Source organism: Mytilus edulis, chromosome 7, assembly GCF_963676685.1.
Source record: "Mytilus edulis chromosome 7, xbMytEdul2.2, whole genome shotgun sequence".
Classification (NCBI taxonomy): domain Eukaryota; kingdom Metazoa; phylum Mollusca; class Bivalvia; order Mytilida; family Mytilidae; genus Mytilus; species Mytilus edulis.
Window position 1 is genome coordinate 18,644,520 of NC_092350.1, and position 12,177 is coordinate 18,656,696.

Consider the following 12,177-nt stretch of genomic DNA (forward strand, 5'->3'; position numbering starts at 1 on the left):
GTATAGAACTATGGGTTAGTTTATTAAGTGGTTGTACCGGTTACATTTTACCAAACCCTTCTATAAATAAAATATAAATGAGATTCACATAAAAAGAAGGGAGGAAAAAAATGTTCGAGTAACCCTCCTTCTAACCACGTGACCGAAACGTTCACCATACGTTTCGTTTATCTCTTAATGAATCATCATGAACAATTTAAGCCGCTACCACAACTATAAAAGCACACAGTTATATCAATGGCACAGGCACAGGTTGATTTATCCAAAGAGGTGTACGGTTGTGACTTTGATCACTTGCATACTGATTTATTAAAGAAACAGATCGAGTGTTTAATTGATGAAACAACAAAAGTGGTGGTGAAGAAAAGAGGAAAACATACTCGAATACAGCTTGTTGTTAAAGGGAAAAAGATTCTGATCACTAAAGAAAATTGGACGAAACTGTGTTATCTAAAGGACAGCATCTTATTTCTTCATTCATTTATAGACGAACACTGATAGTACAATGGTGGCAATTAAAGTTGGTATGGAAAAAAGACTGCTTTCAACTATATTACTGTTTTCTTTTGCTGAATTATTGGATGAAATGGTGCAACAATTATCAAAGAAGTTTTGTCAGGGATGCAAAGTGGAACATGGATCACAACATAGACACGAATGTTTGATGGATAGTGAACTAGATAAACTCGAAAAACATTTTGATCAGGCGTTCTGTGAGTTTAAATACAGTCACATACTAGGAAAATACAGAGAGAATGTGAGAACATTGACCTTGGAAAATAGTGTCGTTTTAAACTTTTTCATTCTTCATGTGTTGTTCATGGACACGCTTCGATCAGAAAAAATGAAAGTGAGTGTTTATAATTTAATGGAAAGGAAATTAAAACTTGAAGGACGTTTCACACAGTAATATTGTATTTTGTGTAAATATATGTATATTTCATTGAATAAATTTATATTGATGTGGAATTTTTCGTTGTGTATTTATTTTCTGGTAAAGATATAAAATGTTATATCATTTCATAAGTTTTCGTATTCATTCGTATATTTCCGTATGTATATATATTTCCGGTAGTATTCGGAAACATTCGTTTATTTCCGAATGTATAATTATTTCCGGTAGTAGTCGGAAACATTCGTTTATTTCCGAATGTAAAGTAATTTCCGATCATTTCCGGAATCGTTCGTTGATATCTGCTTTTTCATTCCGGAATTATTGGGTTGATTCCGTATTTTACTTCATTGGTTACATTTTATTGTGTACTTCATTTCTTTTTTCTGGTTATGTATTTTGTTTCTTTTTTCTTTCTTGATGGTGATGTATTTTGATTCTTGTTTCACTCTCTGGTGGTATATTTATTTGTGAAATAAAATAAACCAAAATAATTAGAAACATCAGTGTATAAAACAAACACATATCTCGAAAAATAAACACAACGACATAAGACAATTAAGGTGTAGACAACAAACAAACAAACAAAAAAACAATGTGTGAAGACCAGGAGAAAGTGCTTTTACCATTTCAGTCACCGTGTTGTATACAAATAGTTGGACCTACTCAGTCAGGAAAAACCATGCTTACATATAAAATACTAGCTCAATCTGAATACCTATTTACAAAAACACCAAAGAAAACCATTTATTGCTACTCTGCATATCAGGATTTGTTTTCAGAGATGGAGAGGAAAATTGAAAACATAACTTTTCACGAAGGTTTACCAACTAGTGAGGAAATTGATAAATGGTCAGAAAATAAAGAACATATGATTCTTTGTCTTGATGATTTATTGTGTCAAGCTGCAAACTCTAGTGATGTTTTAAATCTTTTTACCGTTAAATCTCATCATTGTAACATATCAGTTTTGTTTTTGATGCAAAATCTTTTCCCTCCTGGAAAATGCATTCGTACTATTTCGTTAAATGCGACATACATAATCTGTCTTAAAAACCAACGTGACAAACACCAGTTATCAGTATTAGGAAGGCAGATTCTCCCAGGTCAATTAGACTATTTCATTTCAGCTTATGAAAAGGCAGTTTCTTTAATATATGGATATATTATTATTGATTTGTCAACACACACAGATAAAAAATATTTATTGAGAACAAAAATTTTCAAAGGAGAAGATCCAGTAATTTTCGTTCCGAAATGAGTAAACAAGTTTTAGCCCATGTACATTTTTTATCACTTTTAATTTCATGTGAGGAAGAACAGAAAATTGCATTGTTGAAGACCATGAACGATAAACAATTTCAACTTTTAGTTGAATGTTTTTTAAATGTGTTATGTGGGGTATTTCCGCTTAGTCAATCAGATAAAAAGAAACTCATGAGATATAAAAACATTATTCGGAAAATAACAGATAGAGAGACAACACGTATTCAAAGAAAAAAATTGTTACTTAAATATCGTAACATTATTTCTATCATTGTTAAACCAATACTTGATACAATTTCAAAATGACGAAAGAAATGATTCTTCTGCCAAAACATAGATATGAAAGTATTATACGAACAGAAAACACTGAAAGCGATAAACAAACTAGTGCTAAGGAAGAAATTTCACCCCAGGAGGATATTAAAACAGAAAAAGATAGTTCAGATGATTTGAACACTTTGATCGAGTTAACCATACCAGTGAAAAACAGAGAAAAGGCAAAAACACTATTGCAATTTCTTCAGAGTCAGTCTACAATAAGTTGGAACAAACAAGGAAAAGTTAAGATCAACAACGAAACTGTACCAAACTCTCATATTGTTGACTTATTGCGGGATGTTGTCATTCCTTATGGATGCAAACAACTACCAAGTGGACATGAAATATTTTATGATTTTCTTAAAAATATTCACATACCTATGGGACTAATTTCAAATAGAATGAGAAAACAACTGGTTCAATCTGATATACAAACAACAGAGGAAAATGAACAATTAGCTGAAAGTGAACCAGAGAAAAATAAGAAGAGGAAGATTAATAAACTTTTTGTTAGGAGGGAACTCTCGAGACTGTTTGAAGAAAAACCTAAACTAAAATGGAAAAGATTCAAACTATAGCATCATTACTAATGAACAATTGATAAAATATGTTATTTTCTATGTCAAAATAAAGATTGATAAAAAAGTGTTTTTTGGTTTTTCTTTAAATTTTATTTCCATGTTACAATTTAAAAACTAACTTGAGTTGTTCCATATACTTTAATGTAAAAAATAAATCATTAAAAAAAACAGCAGAAAAAAACAATAAAAAAAAACAACAACAAAAATACTTTCAATGTACAAAAAAAACATAATATATATTTTTTTTTCATTTTCAGGTACAACCCCAATATTATACACTTTGATTTGATAAAAAAAACCTATAAAAACTATTCTTATGATTACTTTTAATAAGACTCTTGTAGTTGTTAGAAGTAACATCTTATCAAAATAACCTGAGTATGAATGAGGAACTAGATTCTCTCCTGAGTAAATACTATTATGACGTTGGAGGACCAGCTTCATATGCTTCTGCCGAAAAACTATATCACATTGTAAATGCAGAGGGCAAAAAAGTTGGAAGATATAAAATAAGACGGTGGTTAAATTCACAAGATAATTACAGTTTACAAAAAACACCTCGTCGTTCTTTTAAAAGAATAAGAGTTTACACTACGGGGATGAATAATTTGTGGGATGCTGATTTAATGGACCTAAAACAATTTTCAAAAGAAAATGAAAATTTCAAATACGTATTAGTTGTTGTTGATTGTTTTTCACGCTATCTTTGGTTACAACCATTGAAAAATAAAACGGGAGACGAAGTCACCTCTGCATTTAAAAAGATTTTCACTGAGGCAAAACCAGAAAAAATTCGAACAGATAAGGGACAAGAATTTCTAGCAAAAAAGACACAATCGTTATTTAAAAGTAACGGTGTCCGACATTTTTCGGCTCAAAATGAACTTCATGCAAATTATGCTGAAAGGGTCCTACAAACTATAAAGAATAAAATTTTTCGCTTTTTCACAAAGAATAGAACTCACAGATATATTAACAACTTGCAAAATTTTGCAAAAAGCTATAATGGTACTCCACATAGAAGTTTACAAAACATTGCACCTAAAGATGTTAATTCTGTCAACGAAAGTGATATCTGGGGGAAAATGTATTTAAGTAAAACAGAGAAGAAACCAAAAGAAATAAAAGTACAAACAAACAAAAAGAAACGGAGGAAAAAACAATTCAAATACAAAATCGGGTCTTTAGTTCGACTGTCAAATATTGCTCATATTTTTGATCGATCCTATAGCCAAAGATGGACGGAAGAGATATTCAAAGTGGTGCAAAGATTCAGACAACAAAATATTGATCTTTACAGGCTTTCAAATATAAAAGGAGATGAATTTATAAGGGGGACCTTTTATGATAGTGAGCTCCAAAGAGTAGAGAAAGATGAAAATAGTCTTTGGATAATTGAAAAAATTATAAAGAAAAGAAAAAGACGAGGAAAAACTGAGTACTTGGTTCGTTTTCAAGGGTGGCCTCCTTCGTATGACGAATACATACCAGCAGAACAAATTCAATCTTTATCATAATGGAACATATAATTTTCATTCGAAGTGATCAATCAGATGCATATTACCCTAATAATTCACCGTTTAAGTTCAAAGTGTGTTTAAATGAAGTTTTACAATTACAAGGTGAATGGAAACTGGGGATATTAGATTTTTACATTGATCAAAAAGTTACAAAAAAGAACAATCATCAATTATACTTGTTTTGTGATGTATGCAGTGGAGTAAATGTTTTCCCTAATATACAATATTCACTTTTGAGAAGAATATTTCCCACGGATATGAGTACATGGAATTATATTTTTTCTTTTCCAATATATTTACCAGTAAAGAAAAACGAAATTCAAGTCTTAGAATTTCTTATAAAAGACGAACACGGAGAAAACGCTTCATTTTTGAAGAATAATTTGTCGTTTACACTACAATTTATACCAAGCTTATTTTAGCGCAGATATGACAAATACTGATAAAATGTACATTCCTAATGTTAATCAATGGACAAGATATTATCAGAATGTAGTTAGTGGTCAATCAAATGCTTACGTAAATCATATGAAATCTGGATATAACAAAGGATCGCAATCGGGATCATTTATGATACCAATTTCGAATAAATCTTATCCAATTCGTGCAGAAAAAGAAAACAATTTTGTTGTGCGTTTAGTGTCACCTAGTGAACAAATTGTAAATCAAGCAAAAGAAGAGATAAAAATTGACGATGAGAGTATAAATAAAACGGACAGAAAGAGAAAATATCATCATTCGCCACAAAGCAGAGGAGGTGAAAAGAAGCCGAAGAAATCGAAAAAAGATAAAACTGTTAAAAAACATAAAGGGGATATATTTTCAACATAATGTCCTTGTTAACAAAAGAGAATTTTATTGAAGCACAACCGTCAGAGTTACAGATTTTTGAGATACCCCCATACCAAGTAGGTGTTGAAAGTATAACATACGAGGAATGCAGACCTGTTAGTCAAATAACCGCTTACAATCCTATAGAATTCGATCTATGTGCAAACAATGGTATGGACTATATTGATCTTAAAAGATCAAAACTATACGTGAAATTAAAAGTGAAAAAAGCAAATGGTGAGGATTTACAAGATGGCGATACGGTAGGACCTGTGAACTTATTTTTACAGTCGCTTTGGTCGCAATTGGATGTTTATATACAGGGACAAATGGTAACGTCTAGTAATACGTATTACCCGTATAAATGTATGATGAAAACGTTACTGCAGTATGGCCAGGACGCAAAGAGTACACAATTATCTTCTAGTTTATACTTAAAAGATAGATATGGTCACATGGATGAAATATCGACAAACACTGGACTGTATGAACGCAGAAAATTTATTTCTAATTCAAAACCATTAGAAATGGAGGGACCAATTTTTTCCGATATCTTTGAGATGGATAGATACCTGTTAAATATGTTATCCCTTAAACTAAAACTATACCGCAACGATCCAAGTTTTTGTTTGATGTCTGGAGAAATTGATACCAACTACCATATTTCTTTGGAAGATGTCGTGATCAAGCTTTGCAAGATCAGACCTAACCCAGCTATAATTGTCGCTCATTCAGAAGCTTTAAAGACAACAAATGCTAAGTATCCTTTCACAAAAACTATGATGAAAAATTTTACAATCATGCAAGGAAGCACCTCGTTAATCGTAGAAAATGTTTTCCAAGATGTGAAACCGAAAAGTATTGTGCTCGGATTGGTTTCTTCAACTGCTATGTCTGGAGCATATACAAAAAACCCATTCAACTTTATGAATTATGATTTAAAACAGGTGACTTTGTTTTGTGACGGAATACCAGTTGATGGCATACCACTCAAACTTGATTTCAACGAGAATAGTGGTGCAACGAACGTTTCCCCCTATGTAAAAATGTTCGAAACACGAGGAAAGTGGATGTTGGATACGGGGAATGAAATAACACGGGCTGAATTCAACAATGGATATACACTTCTATGCTTCAACTTAGAACCATTCTTTTCGGATACCAAATATCTTTCACTACTGAAGCAGGGAAAAATACGTTTGGAATGTCAGTTCGGTACGCCATTACCAGAAACAGCTGCCTTACTGATTTTAGCTGAAAACTATGGATACTTTGAAATAACTGAGAATCGACAAATAAAGATTGAACACTAACATTCCCATGTAAATTGAACTTATCATGACTATAACTGTTTGTTTTTATTGTGTACATCTATCTTTTTTGTAATGTGTGTTTTACTAATAAATATATTCAAATAAACGAAAACAAACAACTGCGTTCATTGATACATTATGTTTTATTTCAATCAGACAGGATGCAAAAAAAAAAAAACAGGAATAAAGAAAATATATATGTAAAAATACAATACATGAAAAAAGTAACCCAATTACCCTCAAACATACTAACGAAAACTATATACACTAGTTTTAATAAAAAATATGATGCATCTACAATCTCCCTCACTATATGTAAAAATCATATTTAAATCACCACAAATTTTGATATACAAAAAAATCCCCACTTCGTTCTCTTGTTATAAATACAAAAAGAAAAACCAAAACAAAACAAAACAAACAACCCCCCCCCCCAAAAAAAAAATTAATGAATATTTAAATTTATAATTAAATACATATAAACAATAACCCTCAAATGAACAAATAATAACATCCCTCAATATATGTTAAATTAGTATTTAAATCACCACAAATCTTGATTTAGAAAAAAAAAATTCAACAAAATAATATCACAAATACGAAATAGTTATAACAAATAGAAAATAACAAAGAAGATTTGAAATGTCTTTAAACGTTTTACATGATGAATGTTTATATGTTATCTTTATGTCCAAAGGCTCTCGTTGTCACACCATCATTTAAAATCCATCTTTTATCATCAAAAGGAACTAATGATTTTTTATTAATAGTTTTGGAATATAAAACATGGTTTTCGCTTCTTATTATATTCATTTCAGAACGTGTAACAGTTTTATCGAAAAGACAATTTTTATACATTTCATGTTTAAGTTTTCTGGATGCAGTTTTTGTGACTCCTTTTGCAGTATGCTTTTCTCCACCTTCAAAAGAAAATGAATACATCTTCGATCTCAGTCCAACAAATTCACTTATTGGGGTTCCACTTGTTTCATCCTTGAATTTGCCTATTACTTTTTTATTTTCGGTGTCATGTAAAAAATGTTCTGGTGGATAATCACTCGTATCGTACATATCTTGATATTGATGCATATCTTCATACACATCTTCCGTTTCAACGTGATATAAAAAGCTATCAGTATCAGAAAAACACACACGAATTTTATCACCATACAGAGATTTCATATGGTTATAATGGAAATCGTACATCAAAAACTTGGATAAGTCTAAAATGCAAAAACCTACATATATTGGTTGTTTCATCAAAACATTCACACGTTTTTTCTCAACTGCCACCAAATGTTCGTTAAATATTTTGCAAGATGCGTAGGATGGTTTAGCTGTTTCTTTATTAAGTTTCTCTTCCGTGTGACAAAGTTTCACATCTTTATGCTTGCGTGTATTGAGGAGAGTCCGACCAAAAATTGAATTATTCATCAGCTTATATAAACATTTCTCAAATTCATTCTTTGCAATTTTCCTTTTTTCGGTGTTAAAGTCTATGTACTTCTTCAACCAGGGGCTTTGTTTAAACTTGAGTACTCTGTGTATCTTTTTGATCTTCATTCCTAACTCTACGTATAGTTGTAAGTTTCTATAATGCACTATGTATTTTTCCTTGTCGTATAGGTTAGGAACGAGTTTTTCAATCTTTGTTAAACATTGTTTTCCAGTTAAATTTTGTAATAATTCCTTTGAATATGGAGATAAATGTTCTACTTGAATATGTTTTCTTTCTGGAGCTAAGGGAAAATCCGAATGAGAAGAATGAAGTGACGAAGGATATTCAAGGTCAACTTCGAAAATGTATCCGTCTGAACCGTCAGCTTTTAATTTTGTGATATCTAATTTTATTTTCTCCTCCTCGGTAAGCCAGTTGAAATGACCATACGGAAGACATTGAGACATGCTCCAACCATATAAATTATTTGCGTCTAAATAAGATAAATAGGAAGTAGGTTCAGTTGGTTCATACGTATCGAATAAGTATGGATTGTTTGCTTTAGCATATCGATGAAAAATACTAGATACACCGCCTCGTATTCCCTTCTCTACAAACAGCATCATATCTATATCAGTGATTAAATCGAGTACAATTCCAGTTTTCTTCAGCATGGCACTCCAACTAAATCCGGGGGTGGTGAAATAATGACACGGATCCAAATCATAGTCGTGTAAAGAAATGTCTCTAAATTTTTCAAAAACATCTGCCAAAAGAGCTACATCCATTTTAAGATACACATCGGAGTATTCCCCCAATGTTTTTACTTTCAGTTTGTCCCACACTGTTTGCGCAAATTGATAATCTTCATCAGATATGTGAGTGTCTCCTAATTTGTTAAAAAAATCTTCTTTGGATGGTAAACAAGGTTTTTCCAATTTCTGCTCGGTATCGACATAATCATAGGGGAATACTCCTTTTCGTAGCAATAGAGAAAATACATCTGGATCCGGAAAAGTTTTAGATAAGTAATTGAAATGTTTTTGTCCTTCGTCAGCTAGATTTTTTGTTAAAGTTGCCAGTGAACTGTTTAAAAATTGCAAAGAATCGATAAAGCGGAGATTTCCTATAGAAAATGACATATATTTTTCTTTGTTGTGTGGAATAACAGTGATGTCTTGTTCCTTAAACTTTCCTATTTTACTCATGATGAGATTTGCATCAAATCCTTTCAAATTATGAATAACAACAGGTATAAATTTCGGTATTTTGATCTGTAAATTGCAGTTATTACAAGAAATGCCACGAATGGACCCAGTCACGTGATCGTGTTCCTTGACTTTGTAATTTTTGCTGCTGAAAGCTTTTTTACATACATAACATTTTTTGGCATATTTGTAGTCTAATTTATCATACTCAGTTATTATCATTGGCTCGATGCGGCTAAGTATGTCTCTAATTTCTTTCTCCTCTTCAAGAAGATGACGGATAAAGTTCTCCACAACATCAGGTCCACGGTATATGACGGGTGGTTTGTCGTATCGCTTATCAATTGACACTCTTTGATATCCAAAACTGTACGGTTCCATTTGTTGGTATGTAGTTGTACTTGACGTGTTTGGATTCGGATGACAAGTATCGACTTTCCTTGTTAAACACTCAAAATCAGCATAGATTACAAACGGAATTCGGGCGGTTTTCGCATATTCTTTGAATTCCAGAACTTCTCCCTCCTTGGGAAGTGTAATTTTCTGAAAATCAAATTTTCCACAGTCTGCTTTATGCCTCTCTAGTTTGCATTTATCAGTAAATCCTTGCAAGCAAAGATAACAAAAAAAATGTTCCTCACGATGTTTCTTTGTCCTCGATAAAAACCTGTTAAAGTTGTTTATCAGTACATAATGACTTTTGTTGTTTTCTTTTAAATATAATATATTCACATGATGACAGAAGGTTTTCTTTGTGATGTATAACGGGTAGATTTCTCCTTCTTCGTATCCAAAAATGTTAACTGAAATAGTGGTATTCTGTTTTTCGAATTGTGATATTTGAGATAACGGAGTGGGATACTCGATACCAGTCATGTTAACTGAGTTAACAAATGGAACATAATTCTCTACATTTTCTGGATTTTGTTGAAAGTTATGCATACTGGAAAGAACAGTCCATAAAAAACATTTGTTGTCCAAGTTCTGAATGTTGAGTATACAGTTCGATCTTTTGAGTGATGTTGGTAGTTCTAAATAACTACCTCCTTTTAATGGTTTGTACTTTGTGACGCACAGATCAAGTTGTAAAACCTCTTCAAGTTGCCATCCACTCCCATTCTTGATGAATTCTTCGAAAGAAATGAATATTTTTTGAAATCCTTTATTCAACTCGTGAGGTATTTCACTAGCACCAGATTGTAAAATGGTACTCACTTTAGTATTGAAATGCGGTTCAGCTTCGGCGTATTTGCCATCTGGTGAATATTTAATCATTCTTACATGTACACTCATATAAAACTTTATATTGTTTTTAAGTAGTCTGTCCTCTAATATTTGCGCAATATCCACTTGTTTTTCTTTGAAAAATAACATCAAGTCATATCTTTCTTCATTGTTGCTGGGTTGTAATTGAATATTTTCCACACCATCGTTCAGAGCTGTTGTTGTTAACGATCTTTTCTCTCTTGCATTGCGTACTCGTTCCTCGGGAAGTTGGCCAACATCTTCTATCCTCTGGCGTTTACGTGGGGGTTGTATGTCGTCTTCCTTCTGTACGTTTTTCTTTACATCATGTTTTCTCTTCATATGTTTAGTTAAAACATCTTTTCTTTTCGTGGTGAAACCACAATGTTCACATTCATAGTTTATATTCGAATGGTTCTGTTGGTGTCGAATTAAATGATCTTTTCTTGCATACCTCATACCGCATGTTTGACACTCAAAATTTGATACATTATCTTCATTTGTTACACTGCCATCTTTTCCCATAGTAGATTGATCAAGTTGTTTTTCAGTTGGATTTTGCTGCTTTACTGATTGTAAGACTGCATTAAAATCCTGCGCTGACAGTTGCTGTAACTTCTGTAACACATCTTGTGGAATAACTTTTACCAGTTGGTCAATCATGTGTTGGTTATAATTTTCCATATTGAATGAATGATTGATACTAGTTTACATTGAATTATATACTAAGGAATGTAAACGTGGATAGTTCAACGTGTATACCACGTTTACAAGATAATACGTAGGAGGGTAGGGGGGATTAAAAAACATGTCCGTTAATTTTTTCCCCCACCGGATTTTAACCAGGATGTTAAGTACAAGTTAAGAAGATTAAGAGATTAATCCACTTCAGTTAAGAGGATTATAACCAGGATGTTAAGTACAAGTTAAGAAGATTAAGAGATTAATCCACTTCAGTTAAGAGGATTATAACCCGGATGTTAAGTAGCAGTTAAGAGGATTAAGAGATTAATCCACTTCAGTTAAGAGGATTATAACCAGGATGTTAAGTACCAGTTAAGGGGATTAAGAGATTATAGACCGGATACTACGTCATAGTTAAAAGGCTTAGCTGTGACGTGACTTCCGGTGGGGTTTTGGTGGGGGACTGACCCCATTTCATACTACTACTGTGGAGCGCATTAATCCTTATTCTTAAATGAAAACTCATAAGACAAGTAAATTGTGGCTCAAAAATGTCTAAATATATTTCTCTTTCGACAAAAGTTTCATTTCTGCAAATTTGTTGGTAAGTTAAGTAAAAAACACTATTTTGTGTCAGAGTAGGGCTATTAAATTAAAGGGAGTAATTGGTGGTATGAAACTTTTAAAATCTGTTTGGAGGTTGTAATTGGTGGTGTGACACCTTTTAAAGTCTCATTTGGTCAACTTGTGGCCGGATGATAAAACATGTAACTTAGTATAAAAAAATACCAATTATTTTTGATACAAAATATCGTTAAAAATTCGTAAGGGTTCCGCGGAACCCAGTGTCTCGCCTACTCTTTCTGTTAAACGCAAGCTCA

At 32.2% G+C, this 12,177-nt stretch overlaps 3 protein-coding genes across 3 annotated transcripts; 2 read left to right on the forward strand and 1 right to left on the reverse strand.

Annotated features, from left to right (window-relative positions):
- The first annotated feature begins 3,437 nt into the window (after positions 1-3,437).
- Positions 3,438-4,574, forward strand: LOC139482998 (uncharacterized). Its single transcript, XM_071267028.1, has one exon. The coding sequence runs from the start codon at positions 3,438-3,440 to the stop codon at positions 4,572-4,574; it is 1,137 nt and encodes a 378-aa protein (XP_071123129.1).
- An 833-nt stretch (positions 4,575-5,407) lies between these two features.
- Positions 5,408-6,721, forward strand: LOC139483000 (uncharacterized protein F54H12.2-like). The gene has a single exon (XM_071267029.1). The coding sequence runs from the start codon at positions 5,408-5,410 to the stop codon at positions 6,719-6,721; it is 1,314 nt and encodes a 437-aa protein (XP_071123130.1).
- A 672-nt stretch (positions 6,722-7,393) lies between these two features.
- LOC139483001 (uncharacterized) lies at positions 7,394-11,296 on the reverse strand. Its single transcript, XM_071267030.1, has one exon. It carries the CDS (start codon positions 11,294-11,296, stop codon positions 7,394-7,396), a length of 3,903 nt encoding a protein of 1,300 aa, XP_071123131.1.
- Positions 11,297-12,177: the final 881 nt, after the last annotated feature.